The 23135-nt window shown below is 30.6% G+C and overlaps 2 protein-coding genes and 1 long non-coding RNA gene across 10 annotated transcripts in view; 1 reads left to right on the plus strand and 2 right to left on the minus strand.

The window, feature by feature from the left end:
- The window catches only part of LOC102663981 (transcription factor bHLH91), a 5460-nt gene extending 4304 nt beyond the window's left edge, over positions 1–1156 (minus strand). The window contains exon 1 of the mRNA XM_041017768.1: positions 488–1156. Within this exon, the coding sequence (XP_040873702.1) occupies positions 488–1156 (669 nt within the window). The remainder of the gene's footprint in view (positions 1–487) is intronic.
- A 1031-nt stretch (positions 1157–2187) lies between these two features.
- On the plus strand, positions 2188–8978 carry LOC102664098 (uncharacterized). Of its 8 annotated transcripts, none has more exons than XR_005892661.1 (8): positions 2188–2440; positions 2856–2921; positions 3042–3128; positions 3713–3800; positions 3900–4016; positions 4153–4279; positions 4732–4818; positions 4920–8978. It is a non-coding gene; the product is annotated as an uncharacterized lncRNA (long non-coding RNA). The 8 variants fall into 8 exon arrangements; XR_005892660.1 differs by having other exon boundaries at positions 2188–2436; XR_005892662.1 differs by lacking the exon at positions 2856–2921 and having other exon boundaries at positions 2188–2436; positions 4920–7678; positions 8816–8978.
- A 3678-nt stretch (positions 8979–12656) lies between these two features.
- Positions 12657–20532, minus strand: LOC100781971 (protein STRICTOSIDINE SYNTHASE-LIKE 10). Its single transcript, XM_003531907.5, has 3 exons — positions 20125–20532; positions 14397–14666; positions 12657–13502 (listed from the first exon to the last, which is right to left on the minus strand). Exons 1-3 carry the CDS (start codon positions 20379–20381, stop codon positions 12980–12982), a joined length of 1050 nt encoding a protein of 349 aa, XP_003531955.1. The 5' UTR covers positions 20382–20532; the 3' UTR covers positions 12657–12979.
- Positions 20533–23135: the final 2603 nt, after the last annotated feature.

The raw sequence follows: 23135 nt of genomic DNA on the forward strand, positions 1-23135 counted from the left end.
TTTCCAAAACAAAAAGAACATTATCATACCAACCACTTGTTTTGTTGTGTGTTTGTTTAAATAGGATGAAAATGTTATATAATTATTAAACTTAAATATATTTTTATTTCTAATAAATATTTTATTTCTGTGTTTGTTCTTTAATAAATTCTTATTTTACATTGAGTTTTTAATAAAATGATAATTTTATTTTTAAACTTTAATATTTTTAATTCTTAATAAATACAAAATTTATTAATTTATTTGTGACTTAAAAAAATATCAAAAATAAAAAATAAAATTATTATTTTATTAAAAATTCAACAGTAAAAAATTATCATGCAACAAACATAAAAATCAAATATTTATTAGAAATAAAATATATATTTTTTTCATTGATGACTATTTTTTGTCAGAGAATTTGAAGGCACACATAATGAATATTTTCTTCCAACACTAATTAATTAACACCCAAAACCAAACAGAATTCGTATCCGAATAAAAAAACATATTTAAATCTAATTATTATTACCTTGGAGGGGTTTGGGATGAGTTCTTTCAAAGCATCAAATTTACTGCTCAAATCCACTCTCCTTTGTTTCTCAGTGATGGTGCTAGTGAACTGCTTGGTCCTTTTTCCACCTCTCTTTTTCCCAACATCTTGAGTGAAGTCCACCACTCCATTTCCAAAGCCTTGAATGCCTTCTCCTTCGACGGCGTGGCCAGCGAAGGGGAAATCATTACTTAGAGCCGGCATGTGTGGAAGCAAGTCTCTGAGGGTAGGTTGTTGTTGTTGCTGCTGCAGGTTGAGATGCAAGTAAGGGTCATAGGAGACAGAGGAGACGTTTGTGCTATTATCTCCTGGAATAGGGTTTGGGAAGTGGAGAAGGTTAAGGAGATCTGGTACTGTTGGTGTGGGATAAGGAAGTTGGTGATGATTCTCAAGTGGGGTGTTGCTATAATTGTATTGATTTTGTTGAGGGTGTTCTGCAATGATTTCCATTGCTATTGCAGCGTTAGCATTTGCATTTGCAGCATCTTCTCCACTGGAATAAGAGTAGGCAAAGGCGGTGTTGTTGTTGTGGTTGTGGTTGTGGGTCTGTGTGGCAGACATAACTCCCTCTGATTGTGAAACCATTGCATTGGGATCATCATAGCAACTACTTTCTTCGTACATTTTTGGACCACACCACACACTCATTGATCTTTTTGTCTGCAAAGAAAAGGAAATAATGAGTCAACAAAACTATTTTAAAAGCAATGATATATTATTGAGAAGAAAAAACAAACCAATAATAATAGGAGCAGCACACCCTTCGAATTCTTAATCCAAAACTTGAGAATGACACAGAAAATAAATAAGAGTGGTCCTGTTGTGTTGTGGGACGTGGAATTCTCTTGGTTGGTGGTTTTGAGGTTTGAGAGATTGTGAAGGCTTTTCCGAGTGTGTGCCAAAGATGGAATGGAATGGTGTGAGTGTGCCAAATGACCAAAATGGGTCTCCTTCTGTTAACTGGTCTGCAGATTCCCCTCATGTGGACCCCACTAAACGATCTCCTCCGTACTCTCCTTTCCCGTCCCAAAGATGCTTTTGCTTTTTATTTTTCTATTATAAATTTTAGACATAAATATATTTCTTTCCTATAATTTATTTTTTTATTTTTATTCTTGTAAGTTTTTTTTTCATTTTAATTTTTATAAAATATGTTAATGCAAGTTTTTTTCTTTAAGTTCTGTTCAAAATATTTTTTTATTATTTAAAATATTATCTAAAACATTTTAAGGATAAAAAAAATATTTTATAAAAATTATAATAATTTTTTTATAGGGACAAAAATTAAAAAATATTAAATTATGAGACAAAAATATATTCAAATTTAAAATTTATAAATATGTGATGTTGAAAAGAAAATGAAAAAAAAATCAACTTCGTAGCCAATGCTTGTGCATGAGGTACCTACAAGAAAGCAAGAATGTGAGACTGTTTTTAAATCATTAAAATTTGACCATGTTATGATGTAAAATATATCTATACTAAGTCTTATAAAATAGATGTATAGAAAAAAGGCTATTGTGCTCATGCTTCAGCTGTTGACATGTGTCTAATTTCTTGGCTTTTTGGGCATTTTATGCCCCTCCAGCTTTGCTTGATTTTATGCCACCTCGTTGTCATGTGTCTTGCTTTGAACTTTTTTTTTTTTGCTGTCAACTCCACGTATCATTCTCAAACTGACGAATTTCAACTTCCGTTTAATTTTGCTTGATAATCTGTCTCAAATCCTAAATCTTTCTCTTTCCTCCGTTTATCTCTTTCTCTTTTTTTCGAAAACTGAAATTTTTCCGGAATGCTGAAGCCACCCAGTTTTCGCAATGCATTCTCTCTTTTTCTTCTTCATTTGCTGCTCGCTTTGGTCTCTACACGAGGATCTCACAGAACCACTTGGAACACTCTCACCAGTTCGTGTTGTTTCCTTTCACTCTTCTTTCTATTCCTTTTGTGTTTTTTTTTTGCTTCTTCACGTTTTGCTTAGAAAATGCACCCCAGAAAAAGAAAAAGCAAAAAATTAACAAAGAAATTGTTTGAAACTTAGTTTATCTTGCTTTTGTGTTCCTTTTGTTTTTCTTCGTTGAGTTTGTGTTAATTAACTCCACGTTGTTATTAATTTTTCTTGATTGTATTCTCGAAATTTCTTAGATTTGGTTCTATCTAATTACCCTAGACCCATTGATTGTAGAAAGATATTCATAGGGGGTTTAGCGAGAGAAACAACGATTGGTGAATGTTTTCTATTTGTATTGTGTTGGTTTGTTTTCTTTCCGGCTTTACCAATGAACATTCATGTAATTAACTATCTTTTTTTAATAATTTTGTGTAGCCCAATTCATCAAGAACTTTGGTAGATATAGTGATTGAGGACACTCACATTATCAATGGCAAGCATGTGATAATTGACACGCGTTTGAATTTTGAATCTTTTTGAGTATTGATTATTAAAGACTTAAAGGAGGGAACAGAACGAAAGGGAAATGAAAGCTGATGCATTGAATGATTTTGTTTGTAGGTGGAGATTAAGCTGCTGGCTGGAACTCAAAAGACTTCCGAATGAAGAAGATTTTTGTGGGTGAAATTCCTTCGACTGTGACCGAAGGTAGTGTTTCAATTGAGCTAATTTTCACCTGTTGACAGTGAGGTGTTGATGTTGTAGACACGTTAGTGTTCTAAAATTTAAAATTTGAGCGTGAACAATGGGCATATATATATATATATATATATATATATATAGTCTGCATATGTATAATTCAAAATAGAGTACCACAACCAGATAGTTTCTTTATCATAGGGAAATCTCCATCTCCACTACCCATATATAGGTCAGATGTTTGTCAAGCAATTTTCAGTTTTAGATTTATAATATTGTATTAGAGACTTATTTGAGGTAGTGTAGTTTGAAAAATATGTTTAAAGATCCAGCTTCTGAGGGTACTACCGAGTAAGTCAAGTTTTGTTGAAATTCCACCCAAATAATTTTTTTTTCTTAGTTTGTGTTCCATAGCAACTAAGAAAAACTTAGTGCAGGTGTAAACCATGGAGTAAACTACTACAACAACCTCATCAATGAGCTCATGGCTAATGGTCATAATTCATTAATATTTATTTCTATAACTCTTTACATTGGATTAATATCTTATCCATATGGTTGTTAATCATATATAATCACCATAAATCATGCAGGTCTGCAACCGTATGTGATCCTTTTCCATTGGGACGTTCCCCAAGTCTTAGAGGATGAGTATGGTGGTTTTTTAAGTCCTCACATTGTGTAAGTGAAATCAATTTCCTTCCATTGTAAGAATGTTGAGAGAAATTTTTAGTAAATCTAATGATATGATAAACATATATAATTCATATGAACATGCAGAGATGATTTTAGGGACTATGCTAAACTTTGCTTCAAGGAATTTGGCAATAGGGTGAAACATTGGATTACTTTGAATGAACCGAGGAGTGTGAGCAATAATGGCTATGCAAATGGCAGGTTTGCACCTGGCCGGTGTTATAAGATGGTTTATTATTTTCTGTAGCCAATAATAATGTCCATAGGATTATCCCTTCATGGGCTTTATGCCATATTATTGTTGCTGATCCTCTTTTTCTTTTCCTCCTCACTTCAGAAGGGCATGATGAATATGAATATGAAAATGACGGGTTTATAGTGGATGAGGACGAAGAGGAGGATGAAGAAGAAGATAGAGCAAAATCTGATGATGAGCCACCGAAGAAAAAGAAAAGGAAGAAAAAGTCAGTTTTTATCACTAATGTATTTTTTACCTCTGTTTGTGGTTGAAGTTGATGAACTTATATGTTTAGAGAAAAAAAGCACAATGATTGGTAATATAAAAATATTTTTTTATTAATTTAGATATATTTGTATGTGTGTATGTGTATTTATTTGATAATCACTTGCATCAAGTAGCTGATAGGTTTTTTCCTTAAAACTATTCACATGTTGTTTGAATATACTTACATATAAATCTGTCTTTTATTTTTTTTTTAAAAGTTCAACAATGCGCATGGCTAGCTTCTGCCCTTCCTTTTTTCTCTGGTACCCCTTGGTTCATTCTGTGTCCCTTTGGAGGGAGATCGACATTGGATTGACTTTTTTATTATTTGCTTTTGTCTATACTTGGTTGAAATTGTAAACATCAATGATGTTAACATTCATATTTGACAAATTAATCTCACTATTTTAGGGAGGAGTATGTCCTTGATGAAGATGATTATGAATTGCTGGAGGACAATAATATCAATATTCATCGTCGGAAGGTTTTGAATTTTTTGTATGTGTTTCAAATTTTTTTTTTATTAATGTTGGCTTTCAGTGGATAAATACCATGCTATATATACAAATTTATTGACAATAATTTTTATAATTCATAAGGAGAGCAAAAAGTTTAAGCGGCTGAAAAAAGGCAGGAGGGATACCGAGGAGGAGCCCTCTGGGCTGTCTGATGAGGAGGAGTTTGTTGGAAGTGGTAAAGTTGGGTGAACTGCTGAGGAGAACCTCAAACGCAGTTTATTTGGTGATGATGAAGGTATGCTCCGGTTGTGGTGGTCTATTCTTTTGGTTTTACATTGACAGTACTTGATTGTTGTGGGAAAATTACTTTCACACTGAATGAATTATAGATATATCACTTTTGGATAAATGAATTCTGAGCTTGGAGATATTCTCTGAAGAACAATTTTGTAAGAAAGAGTTAACTGTCTCATGTGGAATTGCAGCTTCATGTGTGTCACCTTGTGGTGATGATGATAGGTTTGAAGTGACGAACCTTTTTTGGTGTGTAAAGCCACAATCTACAAAGGTGGTGAGGAGATGCATCAGTTATATATTAACATAATGCTCTATGTTTTTTTTTTCCAATTACTATGACTTGACAAAACTCCATACTCCATCACCAAACTTCATACACTTGGCCACAGAATTTGCATCAAACAGTTAACAAAAATCAAAAAACAAAAGAACACATTGATGATTGATGATCAATTGACAATGGAATTGCTGAACATAGATTGAAAAAGATACCAAAGCATACATACCATGAAGGGGATGGGCTGTTGTCGTGGAAAACATTGGAAATTCATCTACCTGATTATCCAAATAATGAATTTTGAGCCATAAGAATTTGACAATTACAACTTTTGCTAAGAATAACACAATTAAGCAAATTAATATAACCTTTTGATCCTTAGAGCAGGATAGTAAATTTTGCTCCTTGCACCAAATGCCCCTGCCTGCAATGGCATCTTGAAGGTACCCAGTAGATGTATCAGACGGAAACCAAGGCTCTGGTGTAGGCATAAGCAAATTAAGATCACAATTCACAAACAAGTAAAACTAATGGTGTCAGTCATTAGCATTCTAAAATCACAATTCACAAACAAGTAGAACTAATGGTGTCAGTCATTAGCATTCTAAGAAACAACAAATGAAGCCTAAATAAGAATATAGTAATATACAAATGAAAGGTAAATATTATTATATAGCATATGTACCAAGTGTCTGATCTGTATGAGTAGCTCCAATCTCCAATTCCATGGAGCTGGAGCAGTTAGAAGACAAGCTGTTGAGGTGTGAGTGTGACATAGCGGGAAAAGCCTTCTGTTCCTGCAAGACAAATGAATTTGGTTTTAAAATTCATATATGATATATATAGTATCTCTTTTTTTTTTAAATAAAAATAGAATTTAAAAGAAGATAAGATTAAAGTATGGTTGTTAAAAATTGAAAAGGATGATGTACATAATTAAATTTTTAAAATTGAGTTTTTTTAACGCCAATTTAGTGAACATGATAATCCATTATTTTAAGAATATCTTATCACTTTCTCCTATTTTCTGCTGTTAGTAATTAAATTGACAAAATATTTAAAAGTGTGTATGCAGCATCTCAAAAGGGTTTAATAGGGATTATCTTGAATTCTGACTGGTATGCGCCGGTTTCTAAAGAGAAATCTGATCAAGATGCTGCACGTAGGGGCCTTGACTTCATGTTTGGATGGTAAGTTTATACTCACATTCATAGCTCGAAGGGAAGGAAAATTGACAGAGACACTATTTATTTTTGAAAATATGATCACATAGTGATTGATGGTATACTACATTTAGTAAGAAAAATGTGTACAGACTGTGATTGACAGGGTTACCAACTTGAGGAAGGAAATTATCGAAGGTCACACAGACAAGAACTTCATTGAGGAGAACAGTTGGAAGTATGCATTGTTGGATGAGGGACAACGTGAAAAAAAATTGATTTCCTTTGTTAGGGAAAAAAACTGAGTACTGGGTGATCCAAGAAATTAAGCAAAGTAATTTTTGTAAGTATTGAGTAATATATATATATATATATATATATATAAAAGATAAAATATAAATCAATATCAATAAATATACTATAAGTTTAATCTTAAAAGTTGTCATTTGTTTTATTTCTCTTTTGACATGTGACTTTTTTTGGTGCAATTTCTTCCTCTTTATTCTTCTAAAAAATAAAACAAAAAAAATGATTTTTTTTTTTGTGCAATTCCATTGTTTCATGTTTACTACTGATGTTCATGAGAGGGTCATCAAAACAAAGGAAATAGGAAGGTATGCATTTAGTGGCAATGAAGGGACCAACCTCTCTGTAGACAAATAGTGGAGAACCTTTGGATAATTAAGGGGATAGATCTAGAATATGTGAACAAAGAGGAAGGGGGGTCTTTGGCGTTGGACAAGGATATTAAAGCCCAAGTATATTTGTTAATAGTTAATGATGTTCTCAATTCTCAGTATTGTGCTTCATCCTTTCTTTTTCTTTTCACCTTCTAATTTTGACTGTTTTGAGGTTGTTTGTGAAATCTGGTGCAATAATTTGATAGATGTGATCCTATTTTTGTTTTATTTTACTTTTGTTTTGAAGGTATGACAATATTACTAAGACAGATAAGAGATATGGCTCTTACATTTCTCGGGTTCCTGATTCTTTGTTGAAGAAAGTGTTAAATGGAGAGAAATATCTGAAGCTCTATAGCTACCATTACCTGATAAAATTCTATTCATTGCACTCTGTATTTCAACTTCTAATCACAGTCCATTCCTGATTTTGCTAGACCAAATCATGATGGTCTGTACAGAGCTATAGACATCTACTTGAAGGTAAGATTTTGTTAATTCTTCATGGTTTTTGTGGCTATTCCTGCTTAGTTCATAACTTCTGATTGTTGTGTGTCTCAAGGAAAAAAATTAATCATAAAGTTGAGATATTAGACTTATAATTTATTTTCTTCTCTAATCCTTTTTTATTTGCTTTCAGACTAAAAAATTACACTAGAACAGAGCCTACATGATGATGATGATGATGATAATAATAATAATAATAATGATAATAATAATAATAATAATAATGAAACAAAGCCAAACATTATTTCCTATATCTTCTTCTTCTTCTTCTTATTATTATTATTATTATTAAGTATTTATTCTTCTATAGTTTCTTAGTTTGTTTTCTAATCAGAAAATAAATTGTTGTTTTGTTGAGTGAATGTGCAACGGGAGATGCAATATCACTAAAAGATAATTATTTTTTCTTTCATTTTATGTCATTTTTATCATATTTTCTTTCTTTTATATGTTATAAATGATAGACATATATGACATTATCTCTTTTGTGATCCCTTCTCTCCACCATGCATAGGTCAGGACAACACGGGATTTTAAGACATTAGTGTTCCTCTCATTTTTCACTTGAATTTAATTTTTTAAAAAATTTTCATGCATTATTATTATTATTATTATTATTATTATGTAGTCTTAATTCTTCTATAATTTCTTAGTTTGAATGACAATGAGAAAAATGCCAAAGGGATGGTGGTGAGTCCTATTCTTTTGCGTTCTCCTTTAAATTTAAGTTGTTTAACTGTAAATTAACAATCAACTTATTATTATCTGACCTGAAAAATGTAAATATGGAGTAATTTGTATTATAATTGACATGATGCCATGTGTTTATAAAAAAAAACTATTTGACTTATTTAAAATTTCAATTCTCAATTTGACTACACTTTCTTTTTTCTTTTTAATCCCTTTTAGTTTTAAACATTTGTTTTCTTTATTATGTTTGAACCTCATGATTAAATCATGAAACATAGATAAGTAATGTTTTTGTTCCAAAACTTATAAGATAGATTACTGTGGGTTTCTTTCTATTGTGTCTATACCGATCCATTATTCAGTGCTGACATACGCTTCTGTTGTTTGCATTTTTAACACTTTCTGTTTCATTCATTCCATTAGTTACTCGACTGATCTTTCTAGGAGAGCAAGAATTCACTCAGTGTTACATTGGCATCACCAGAATTTGCGTCCTAGAGTAGCTGCATGATAGCTATAAAAGAACCCTTTTGTAATTGCATTGTTGTCTAGAAAGTGAAACTACTATGAAATTAACATTATTTCATGAGTTCTTATCATGTTGGACAAGTTAATTAGTTGTAGATGATAGTATATAAGTAGTTAGCCTTTTTTCGATGCTTCATATCGATGCTAAATTAATTTGCATTACAGTTTGGGTAATTCTGGTCATATTATCTTTTATGAGATGAATATCAAACTTTGGAATTTTGCCTTAATCAAGCGACCCGTGCGTATGCACGGATTGCATACTAGTTTAATATATAAATGGTTATATAGGTCTGAGAGGATGAACTTAAAGTGGTAGTATGTTTGGGTGCACAATCCTCTTGGAGAAATTTGGAATTTTTCAAGAGTTTAATTTTACTATCTCAGTCCACTTTAATTAAATTCTTTTTTTAATCATGACAATATAAGTTAAAAGCATTTACTAAATCAAAATTGGATTAAATCATAGTGTCATTTAAACCATTTTACTAAATCACTTGTAATTAAAAATATTTCTCTTTATTATTAAAACTGGACTGATTTGGGTGATTAGACCCATTTAAAGTTAGTTTGGTTATTTTTTTTTTTCTGAATTAAAAGTTTAGGTGAATTGGATTTTGGAAACTCACGGGGACTAGAACATATCTCAAGGTTCAAAAAATACTTACAAAGATATTTATAGACTATTCATCAATAAGATTTTCATATGGATAACTAGAATCAAACCACATCATATTAGAATGAGTTTCTTACCTATTGGACCAACTCTTGTTGATTTTTGGTTAACTTATTAGATTAGATATATGGTTAATTCAAAATTGATGTCATTAAACCAATCTTAAACTATATTGAATGTGTACAAAACTAGTTACAAACGAAATGCAATTTCTCATATTAAAGGCACAATCACATTTACCAGGGTCCAAGACTTTGGTTCTCTATGCTAAAATCACTGCATACCGTGCTAATATGCTATTTCTAATGTGCATATAGGTTGTTGCACGCTGGTCTTGCATCTTGTAGTAAGCTTAGGTTCACTCTTTAGTTGACTGTTTCAACTATGCATTGCATGTTGCTCTCACATTTAGTACACATGGCTCTTGTTCATGCTTGCTCACATGTGCAACTGAAGTATCTAAAAATAGAGCTATGGGTTTCATTGTTTCAACTTACACAATCTACTAAACAATATTTACGGGGATAACAAGATAATTTTATTAACAATTTGGTTATATTCGAAGCAAAGGTTAGCTTAATATTTAAGATTTAGGGGAATGTATTGGATTAGGATTTTAAAGGATTTTAAAAGACTCTTTTTTTGTTGTAAAAAAGTCTTATGGTATTCATTTAGAATTTTTAAATATTATAAATAAGTCTCGTGATATTTAATTAAAACTTTTAAGAATTTTTAAGGAAGATAACAAAATTCGATGATATTCAATTAAGATTTTTTATAACTTATAAAAAGTCTTTTGGTATTAAAAATATACAAATTCCAATGGATTATTTTTTTTAAGAAGGGTTTCGATAGATTTCATTAGATTTTTTAATATAAAATATCTATCAAACAATCTCACCAAAATCCTTGAGATTTTGTTAGATTTTTTTTTCTATTGGTTACTAGACTTTTTTTTTATCATCACACATACATTTTTCTCTCTTTTATATTCTTCAAGATGTGTGTGGTATATATATTTCCCATATTCAAGATATGTGTGGTATATATATTCCCTATATTCTTTTGAAATAAAAAAATGTCAAATATACAGCAACTTTATGCATTTTTTCCTTTGTTTTCCAAATTAAATGAATGTATGTCTTATGTACTAAGATTAACTATGTTTTTTTAATGACTATGCTCATCACTTGATCGACGCAATATTTTCATGATAGTTATCCTTAATTTTGTCATCCATATAACTTAGTAACCTTTTTGCCAATTTTTCACCCTCACCACTCCCTTCTAGTACATGCTTATTATTGCACCTCATTTAAACATGTCATTAGATTTATTATTAAATAATTGTAGTAATTAAAAAAATCAGAAAACCAACGTATAATTTTAAATCTATTATTCAAATTCAAAAGTGAGAATGAGAAGATGTTATTGCAAGAAATGTTAGTATAGGAGAGCATAAAACTAGAATCAATATAACTATTAAAAATTAAAAAATTATATTATTTTTTTTTATCCAAACATCATCATTTCTTATTATTTTTTCACTAACTCTTGTAATTTTGAATGTGTCTTTAAAAAAAATCACATAATCCTTTTAAAATTTATAAATCTATAAAGTCTTTTCAAATCCTTTAAATTCTTATAATGTAAATCTATTAAAATTCAAACTATCATAAAAGTCTTATAAAAAAATCTGATAATTCATAATTATTATTCCTACATAATCTTTAAAACCCTCAAGAATTTTGTATACTAAAATATTTTTTTAAAATCCTAATCTCAATACACCCCCCTTGATGGTATTTTGTCCATACACAGACTTTTTGTGAGGAAGCTAGTGAGAGAGAATTAGTTCTTGATACTTGGCTGACCCAAGTTTCTCCAATTGGACCTCAATTGTTATTTTTCTTAACGAGTTGCTATTGGTCTCATTCCATTTGTTATTGGTCCCTACCAAGGAGCTAGCCCCTTTTTTATTTTCAAATTGTTCTTCCCACATAATCATGTTTCTGTTGTACCACCATTTTTGAACCCCCTTATCACAATGGAATTGTAATTCTGTTGTATAATGTACAACAAAATTACGATTCTGTTGTATGTTTTTTTGTCAACCTAAACATCACAATGAAATCATGATTTTGTTGTTGTTTGTTTTTTTGCACCCCCTTAACACAACGAAATCGTGATTCTGAATCGTAATTTTGTTGTGAATTTTTTTTACAACACAAAGAATCATAATTCGATTGTGATTTTATATACAAAAAAGGTAATAATATCACGATTCAGCTATGTCAAAATACACAACAAAATCATGATATCATTACCTATTTTTTCCAAAAAAAAATATAAATAAAATTGAGATTTCATTGTAGATATGTCTACAATAGAATCACGATTCCATTGAACACGAATTAGTGTAAAAAAGGTACCTCAAAGGAGTTGGGGAAGGAGAGAGATGGATTGGACATGGGTTGGAAAGTGAAGGAGGAGGGAAGCAAAGGAGAAAATTTTGAAAAAAGAAGGATTGGGGAAGAGAGAAGTGGGAAGAGGGTGCCAAGAAGGGGGGGGGGGGGGGGGAGGGGAGAGGGAAGATGGAGGGGTGGAATTTTTTAAATAGGGGGCAAAATGGAGTTTTCAGTAAGGTAGGGGTCAAAATCAAATTGTGTGGGGACTAATATTAGTTTCCTTTTCTTTACTACATTATTTGTTATTTTCCCTAAATTGATCCAATCTATGTTGGACATTCTTTTGTAGTTCACTTTTTGTTAGGTTTTAGTTTGTGTTTAAAAGGGCGATGTTACTCTGAATCATTATGAATGAAAAATATGAATGTTTAATCTATCTCCTTTTAGCTCTATAATGATAGTTTCTAGTTAAATGTTGTCTGTAGATATTTTATATTTTCTTTCCTAACAATGTTACTGTTAGCGGCTCGCCAATCACCACAACACCTCTCAACCCACAATTAGAGAAGGAGAACACGGTAATGGTGATTCTCTTAAAGGACATGTCTTGATATATCAGAAGATAAAGTGAGAGAATAGTAGAAAACTAAAATTAAGAATGAGAATACCATTTTTTATTATTCTTAAAATCAGAAGAAAAGTCTTTTAACATCAGATAAAGAAAACTAACCCAACCTTATTTTATCCAAAATACATTTTATTTTGGAATTTGGATTTTAAAATTTGACCTGAAAATAAAACACACAAACACGAAAAATTATTAGGTAATTTTAAATCATTACTTATCTATAGTCTTAACTAATTTTTACGTGACACATACTTAATTATGTGTCATATAAAAATCTGCTAACACCATGAATAAGGTAGTGATTGAGGACCACTTAATAATTTTTCCACAAACACGTAAATAAAGGCCTAAGCTTTTATAAGACCAATGAATGGTTGCACAGCAGAGCCTATCCACAAACTTCCTTCATGTTCTTCCACTTCACTAACAGAGTCCAATTGTCTTCCATATTCTCCATCTAATACCACAATGGCCCTCCCCTTTTCATCAAATTTAATTGCCACAGGATCTGCATTCCAAGGAAGTGTGGTTTCAATTTCATTTCCCAATTTCTGAATCAATCCCCTGCCACTGTTCTGTGCCACCCAAAATTCTCCTTTGTTGTTCCTCTTTATGTTATCTGGGGAGCGTGGAACCTGAGCAAAAGGCTCTATATTGTTGTTGTTGTTGGTCTTGGAGTCTCTAAGTTGAATCTTGAGAATTTTAAAAGTGGTTGATTCTGCTACTAGAATGAAGGAATTGTCCTTGCTAAGTGCCACACCGTTAGGGAACGCTAAACCTTTGACCAAAACATGTACACTTTGGGTACTTGGAACGTATTTTAGTAACCTTCCAGTTCTATCCCCGCTCAGAATTATTGATATGTATACCCTTCATCGAAGAGAAAAGAGAATGAGTTGCCAAAGAGCATCGAGAGTCATTTCCTAATTTAGTACAAACAACAAATTATAGGTTTAAATATGTTTTTGATTGTTATAATTTAATATTTTCTTTTTATTTTTGTTTTTGTAAAATATTTTTTTCTTTATTTTAATGTAAAATGTATTTATTTTGTTTGTCATTTTTAAGTGTTTTAAATAATATTTTTTTATTGTTCAAAACATTTTTTTTAGTATTCAAAATATTATCTAAAACATTTGAAGGACGAAAAAAAGTAAACATATTTTATAAGAATTAAAAAAAAATATTTATAGGGACAAGAATGACAAAAAATATTAAATTGTAAGAAAAAATATATATTTAAGCATAAATTATATAATTATATTTAGGGTAATGCACTAATACTAGTGATCATTACTCAACCTCACTTGTGAAGTGATTGATAGCAAAATTTAACACAATTTTCTTTCTTTGTTAACACCAATTATACCGTTCGGTTGAATCAAAGTTGGTAAAATTAATTTTAAATAAAATTAATTTAGTAAAATTGATTTAGTGAAAATTGTTTTGAACTAATATAATTTATGCTTCAATATTTTTAGTACAAAAGCAAGTTAGAGTAAAACTCAAGATAAAATTTTTGATATAATCCAAAAGTTATCCAAATTTTCTTTTGCTTAATCAATTTTGGACTTAGAATTAATTTAAACTCTTCTTCAATATAAAACCCAACATAACATGTGAAAAATTATCAAAAATCGATTTTAGATTCGGAATAATCAATTATCTAGCGTTGAAATAAATGTGCACATCAGAGGAATGCTAAATAAAGAGTAAAATAACATTATGTGGAAATGCATGTCATAACAAGAATTTAGAGTATACCTTCTTTGGAACAAGATGCTGCTATCTGTGAAATATACTTCACCAGTTTTGGTGTCGATGTCCAAGGCATTTGTGAACCTAAATGGGACCCCTTCAGCAGAAGTGGCTAATTGCTTTGCCACACCACCACTTGGTCCTACCACCAGAAGCCCAAAGTATGCATCGGCAATGTACAGTTCACAAGTTACAGTGTTGAATTTGAGGCCTAAGGGTCTTCCACACATTGATTCCATCTTGTCATTTTGTAACCCGTCGCATAATTTCTTGTTCCTTCATAATCATAAAAGAACAAATTTACTAATTTTTACACCAAGGGATAATTAAGGAGGAAAAGCCTCCAATTGTGAAATATTCTGCAATCTCTGCATACATTACATACATGGTGTGTGAATAGGTGACAAACATAATACTCGTATTGGTCTTAGGTGACCTCTCAAGTCTCAACCCAATAAGGATTTGGGCGTGATGATCCATTCTTGTTAGACTTTCTTGGGGGATACGCTTAGTAATGTAGAGTTGGCATAAGTTGATCAATGAATATGAACTAATATATGATTTTCTAACTGGCTTAAATTTTAATTTTATTTCTCCATTAATTTTTTACATCTAATTTTAGTCTTTCTATTGTATATATATTTTATTTTAATTAATGAAATGATTTTTTACGATGTCTTAAGATCTAGGATTCAATTAGACCGAAATAAGAAATAAAATATATGCAATATTAAGAATTAGACCGAATAATTGTAGACTTTTTAAAACTGAAAAACTAAAATTATAAAAAGAATAAATTAAAAAATTAAAATTGTATATAAAAAATGAAACGAGAACAAAACTGTAATTTAACCTTTCAAAATAAATAGTGAGCATGCATACTTGATTCTTGAGAAATAAAATAAGAAAAAATGAAAGGGAAAGATGTATCTTTTATTTTCATGAATTAGTATTTTTTATAAACAAAACTTTTTATATTGAGTAATTGCCTAATTGGCGAGGCGAAGTGAATAAGAATGCAACACCGATGTAGGGTGGAGTTACATGACATCCCCCTATTTTTAGGAATCATAGAGTTGATTTCCTAGGGGAGGGTTCTCCTCTTATGTAGGCTGCCAAAACGACTTTGTTTTTTTTATTTTTTTGCTAAGATCATGGCAACAACTTTGGACATTTTGTAAATGATAGGACATTTTTGCCTAACTACAGGTTTAAGTAGTTCTAGTCTAACCTTGTTTGGTGCATGGGTTTTGTTTGGTCTTTCCTTAATTCCTTGTTTGATTTTTTTTTTTTTCCTTTTACTGGTTTAATGGATTCAGGATGTCCTGTGTTTGGATGGAGATTCAAGGGGTACCAATCTAGTTGTGATCGTATAATCTCCATCCTCCAGGTTCCATCCATTTTTTTGTGAGAAAAAAAGAATAAGAATGCATTTTTTTTAAGAGAAGAATGCATTCATTTGTTAGTAGTATCATTGAGGCTTCGTAGAGATGTATATAATTATTGTATGCTTGACTCGGATACAAAAAATTCACTACCATTTTTTGGGGGGCCAAATGCAAAATCTGGCTTAACTTAAATTTAAAGAACTCGAAACCAATTATTAGAAAAGTCTAATGATTTTGTTAAAAAAATTCTAATGATAACTCCAGCGTATAATGAAGCATAATGATGATCGAAGATATCATAATTTGTATTTTCAATTTAATTCAATTATATTTTGTCTTAAAAACTTTAGCAATTTTAATTTCTGGGAACTTAATTATAAAGTTAAAAAAATATAATAACCTTATTTAAAGACTTTAAACCATCGGAAAGTAAAAACTTGATAGAATTATAAAGATATTTTTTTTAAAAAAATATTATTGAGTTTCTTGGACTCAAATGATGGGACGTATAACCTAGTTATTCACAAAAAAATTAAAAATATTAAATTAAAATAAATTATTTATTGTATTAAAATGAAAAAAAAATATTTAATAACTATTCTCAATAAATATAAAAAATAGATATTTATAATATTAAATATTTCATATCAAATATGGTTTAGAGTAACTGAGACCTTTGACTAGTTTCACTAGATTTATGAATGATCAGAGAATTTATGTAATATTATCGAGTTTATGACACTTTTTCCATCTTTTTTGCACCCTTAACATCTGTAATAAAATATTGAGTCATTTAATATAAAAAATAAATCTATTTTTAAATGGATGTCAACGGAGAAATACAAAAGAAATTAAAAGAAAAACTAATGCCAAATAATGGTGTCATGTTTATGCATTGAGTTATACTAAAAAAAAAATACCAACAAACACATTAGTTTGAGTGGAGTCATATTTAACATTCCTTAAACAAGATTTTAAGTTTGAATTTTATAATTAAAAAGAAAAAAATATGATTACAACATGAGATTTCATTAAATATGATTAATCATATTTTTTATAAAATTAATTATCAATAAAATTGATAAATATTTTATACCAAATAACCTGGTTACTAACAAATAAAAGAAATATATAATAAAAACGAAACTAGCATCTCATTACAATATATGCCATTGTCTGCTGGATTGAAAATAATAATAATAATAATAATAATATTAATAATAATAATAGATTATATCTACATGGTTGATCGTGTAATTTGGCAGCATCATGCATGTGGGGTTGTAATTAGCTGGATCTGTTGGCAGAAACTAGTACGGGTTTAAGAGGGTGGGTGTTAGATGATTTTGTTATTCATAGCATATCTTATGATCTGATCTTAATCTTAAAAAAAAAAGAAAAACGGATTGACTCACGAATTTATAGACTCAATTCATTTATGAGTGGGGTTAAGAGTGTCAACTTCTAACAGACCCATGATTAAATGGGCCAGTTTTGTTTAGACAAGGCTGCAACTTTATAGGTCTCGCGGGCCAACCCTGAGGCTGAAATCCGTATGTCCAACCCTAATAAATGAGCATCTGTATAATTGTCTAATACTGAAAATGATGGATAACTATTAACAGATAAAAAGAAAAATAACCAAACAAATTATTGGTGCGCCTGATATTGAACTTAATACTCTTTAAATAAAATTTTGAATTTAAATTTTGTGAATGAAAAAATATGATTGAAAAGAAAAAATCTCACTAAAAATAATCAATCATGATTTTTCAATAAAAATTAATCATTAACCAACCAATAAATATTTTGTACCAATATAATTAAAAATAAAATAAAAGAAAAGTCGAAAGAAAAAGGTCCAATGTATGAACGTCACATACACAGCCTGGCTTGGTTCATCAACTTGCCCCTTCATAAAGAAGAGGAATTGCTATTAATTTCAAGTGCATTAGAAAATAATGGAGTACGGTCATCTCAAAATATTTATTTTCAGAGGAATAGCTGCTGCATGCATGCTTATATGCATTAAATATTACTCCCAGAATTATTCATAAACTATCAATTACTTCTTACCTAGAATACTATATTTTTTTTTTCAAATTTTTTGCTAACTTGACTTAAATAGTACTATAAAAGTATGATAAGTACTCCAACTCAACTAAGTGATGAATGAACTGGAGAGTTAAAGAAAAAAATACTCCAACTATTTTTCGTGTTTGTGGTTTTTTTGGAAAGACTAAATAGTTTTTTTATTAATAAGAAACGAAAACAAAATTATACCACAGGATGTGGGTAACCCGACCAAACCACACAAAAAACTACTCCACAAGATGGCTACATATCATGTGCAACTATTATACATATGCAGCCAATATGTATCTTTCCAAAATTACATTTCTGTCTATTTTGTAACTATTTTGTGTCTGCAATTCATGCCTAAAATTAGAACTTTCTTTTAATTGTTGTGCCATATATGAATATATTCTTTTTTATTTACAAAACATCATGTTCCAATTTTCTTTACACTTATTTATGGTTTGTTAATTTAATCATGATATTAAATTGGGATCAAATTAATTAATAACCTGGATGTTGTTTGTTTGGTTTGCTTCTATTTGGTCTTCATGACTACATAGAAATAACATTATTTTTAAAGACGCGCAATGAACCTAACTTTGAGTATTTTACGGAAATGACTAAATTTAGACCTGTTTATGGTTGATAAACAAAATGAAAGGGATCTCTTATTTCTTTTGTGCTTGCAGGATTAGTCTATAGTAGTTTGAAATCGTTGCAGGTTGAGTCTAGGAAAATATTGCATTGTTCTCTCTAGTTTTTGCAATACATTAATAGAGTAAGAACAGTAGGATTCCTTTTAGTTTGGTTGTATGTTTTATGGTTTGGATTCTGTGATTTTGGTTTGGGTGGTTATGTTATGTGGTGTGGTGGTGGATTTAATGCCACGTCTTCTTTTTCCTCTATCATTGTTGGACTTTGGGTAATGTGTCATAAGATTTTGTACTATCTACAGCATTCCTTGTGCTGAGTTTAGCAATAACATATCTTTGGCCGCTTATAAAAAAAAGTTGAGATAAATAAAACTGGTAATAATAAAATATAGATTTTTAATATTATGTAATATAAATTAACATAAAATTATGAAAGATTTATGTTAGATAGATGATATTTTAAATGTATATAAAGGTGTTACACATTTTGCAAGATGAAAAACTAAAAAAAAATAGTTAAAAAAACTTTTGTTATTAAACTGATGATTGTTATCTCTTTGTATATGGGTGAGAGTATCTCTATTTATATATAATATTTTTTTATTATAAAAAATAAAAAATAACTTTTGTTTATTTAAAAACATTTTAAAATAAAAAAATATTTATTTAAATGACCAATTAAAACAGGTTTTTCACACTCATTCTGTCCCATTTTTGACTGATTATCTACCCTATCAATTTTCTTAATCATCTGCACAAGTGAGCCGGACCGATATTCTGTTCAACTATTTCTTTAGGGCGTTTTCGACTAATGATAAATGTCTAATTTTATTAATTGTGTCGGGCTCTCGTGTTGTACCATTAATTAGCATAGATATGTGCATCATATGTCGCGATGATTTTGTGTTATAAACTAATTATTAAATATAAACACAGTAGATAATGATATGAACGACTTGACACTTCGATATATATTCTATTTGTAATTCTCTCTTGAAAAGGTTTAGGTGAGTTCCAAATTAAGAAAGAAAAAAAAGTGGCTGTGCTAGTCCCCAAGAATAGTAGATAAACAAATGATTAATTCAAAAAGTATTATCTCAAGACAACTAGCTATATTTGATTTTTCATTTGGGGGGATTCAAACTCAATTTAAAGAATAAACATTTTAATGACATGTTTTGATTATTTCAAAAGTACATTTACACATGAAAGTTTGCAGACTTCATTCTAACCATACACTAAAACAACATTTTCAAATAACAAGGAGTTTGACTTTTGTAAAGGCGGGGACTGGTAGCAAGGGGTGTAAGGATAATATTGTGGCACACTTTTTTTTTCTTGATTAAATTTGTGCTTCCAAATATATTTTTGGTCTTAAACCTTTCGGTTCATTAAAGGAAATTTTTTTTAACTAATTTGAATTTCAATTAAAAGGTAAATAAAATTTGATAAAAAATTATTTCCTTTAAAGATCAAACTTAAATATTATCTAAATGATTCAAATTTAAATTCAGCCTATCAACCTTAATCGGTGCTTCCAAATATATTATATGAACAATATTAACATATTTTCATGCAAGTGCAACTTGAAAGCAAACAATGACAAGTTTTTACCTGTGTGGCGAGGTAACTGCAAAGTCAATCCACTCTCTCTTTGTCTCTTGCCACTTGAGAATTCTACCATCAGACACTCCAACATATGGTCCTTTCCCATGGCAATCGAAGGCTACACTTTCAGAACCAAAAACGGAGTGAGGGAGATCAAGCTGGGAATAGGATTTGAGGCCATCTCTAATATAAGCAGCTTCGTAAGAAAGAGCATGAACGAGGGGGAATAGGAATAGGAACAGGAATAGAGTGGATTGCTTCATTGTAAATGTGAAGAAATTATTTTTCCCTAGGGATATACTTCACATGAAAAATTAAATGGACATGAATCGGAATGCTCGATCACAAATGTACTATATATAGATATATAGCATCGTACCTGGACTGCCTTGAACATTATGTCAAGTCTAAATCAACATTAACTAGGCAGTTGGTTCGCACCATAATTCATTATCATTTGACTTTGTCGTCGAATGCTTCTAATGTTTTTTTAAAAGGTTTAATTTTTACATTTGATTTCTTAATTATATTTTAAGATTTAATTTGATCTTTTAATTAATTAAAATGAAATAATTATATTTTTTTTGTCATATTCGTTAATTATTATTTGACGAAATTTGATATTTTTAACATCGATTATCAACATAACTGATGTAAAATATTGTATTTTTTCAATCTGTTGTTTAGATGCCAATGTAAAAGGACATCATGAAGCTCGTCAAGGTTTACCCAAATTAAGCCTTTTACATTAGTTGTTGTCAATTTCAAAATTATCGAGTAACTCGAAAATAGAACCTACAGACCAGAGCACTTATCCAACTTATCCAACAAGGCGATTCCAAGAGCCTGGAATGTTACTCACCTCAAATTCTATTAGAGTTAAACTTGTAAGTGACTATGTACTCTTTTTCCTACTCTAGCATCTTTTTCCTTTGAAGTTTTTTGTTAGAGAGGTTTTGAATGAGACACACCTGAATTTTACATTGAATAAAAGTATTCTTTTCTTCGTTATTAACTTGTTAGATCTTAGTAGACCGAATGATTTCTTTGACTAAAGACCCAATCCGAGTCATGGATAAGACCAAATAGTATTTGACTTACTAATAGACCAACAACCACAATCAACTAAAAATAGACTATAGATAACTTAACTGTTTGGCTCAAAGAAGACCAAAAAGCTAAGCTACCCGACTAAAACACAAGCTGTAGATAATTGAGTCACTTGGCTAAAAGAAGACAAAAAAAGACAAAGTTACTCGACTAAAAATAAACTGAAACTTAAGATTCGAGGCTAAAAATAGACCAATGAGACTAAGTTATTCAGCTAGATACATATGAGCAATATATTCAACTACAATTAGACTAAGTTACTTAGCAAACATAGACCGAGAATCAATCAAATTATTTGAATAAAAATCAATAGGCCAATAAAAAATTGGTTAACACCTTTAAAGTGATTGTATTACTGAGTAGTTCCTAATTGGGAATTAGAAAATGAAAAACAATAAAACCAAATACAACACTTAGAATAAAAAGGTATTGATATATATATATATATATATATATATATATATATATATATATATATATATATATATATATATATATATATATATCAAAAGGGGACCCATTAGATAGGTTGGGTTCAAGCCTTTGCATAAAAAGGAAATTAAAAAATACTAAGCTATAGGATGAGTAGGCTCTTTGAAGAAGTACTTCGCTTGGCAAGTGTCCTTGAAGAAGTTGGCTTCATGAGGTTTTAGGATCTTGGCCTCAGCTTTGTTGAGATCACTCTTCAACTTTTCCTTAGCCTTCTATGTAGTCACCTTGAAAAGATCAAACTCCTTGTTGAGGCGCTCGATCTCTTCATGAAGAGTCTTGGCAAAATTCTTGACTGTAGCCAACTTGGTCTTTAAGGCCTCTTCTCGAGACACTACCTCCTTTAACTTAGTCTTCATATCTTTGAGATATTTCCAAGAATCCTTGGCCGATTGAAACAGAGTTTCATTGGCCTTGGTGACTTTAAGCAAGGCTTGCTCAGCTTTGGCACACTCAACTTGTCCCTTTTAAGACTCAACATTAGCCTTCTCGAACTTGGCACCCCAGAATTTGGCTATTCCTCAAGTCTGTGCTTGGAAACGGACAATGGAGTCCATAGAGGTTCGGAGGGTTGCTTCCCTTAGCATGTCGTAGTTCGATTGGCTGAGCATGGAAGAAGGAATAAAAGCACGGGGAATGAAGTCCTTACCCCATAGAGAAGAAACCCCATCCTTCATAGAAAGGAAGGCAAAGTGACTTTCGACGAAGGAAGGAGTAGCAAGAGACATTGGCTCCACCCTTGGCCTTTTTTTTATGACCCTTCATCTTCATGACCCAAAGTTATCCTCTTGGTAGCACCCAAGTTAATATAAGGAGGAGGAGTAGCCCAATCATCCGCTGTAACGACCCGCCTCGTCGCTACGGTATCCACACTCTAATATTCGATAATTTCAATTTTTATAAAAAGAACTCCCTTAATTTTTTATTATGAAAATAGAAGTGATTTTGTCACAACATAAATTCATCCAACAACACGCCATTACTTAAGTGATTATGCATAATTACAGAGAAACAATAATTCGGTACATGTCATACACATAACGAAAATTAAATATGTTCATATATATATATATATATATATATATAAAATTAAAATTCCAGTTTTACATCTTTAACTCAACAAAATAAAACTTAAAAACCAACTACGGAGGAGTTGATTACAAAACACAACTCTCTCCCAAAATAACGCCAACGTCATCACGTCGGCTCGGTGGCTCCTCACCAGAATCTTACTCCCTACACCCTGCCACTGTCATTCTGCTCCCACGAACAAGGTTCGTGATCATCACAGGTATCAACCACACGATACAAAATTGCAAGGGTGAGTTTATTATAAAAGAACCAATACCAATTCCAAATAACCACAATTAGCAAGGAACATAGGCAAACATGATAAGCATACACAACAATCATTATTC

Source organism: Glycine max, chromosome 8 (genome assembly GCF_000004515.6).
Source record: "Glycine max cultivar Williams 82 chromosome 8, Glycine_max_v4.0, whole genome shotgun sequence".
NCBI lineage: Eukaryota > Viridiplantae > Streptophyta > Magnoliopsida > Fabales > Fabaceae > Glycine > Glycine max.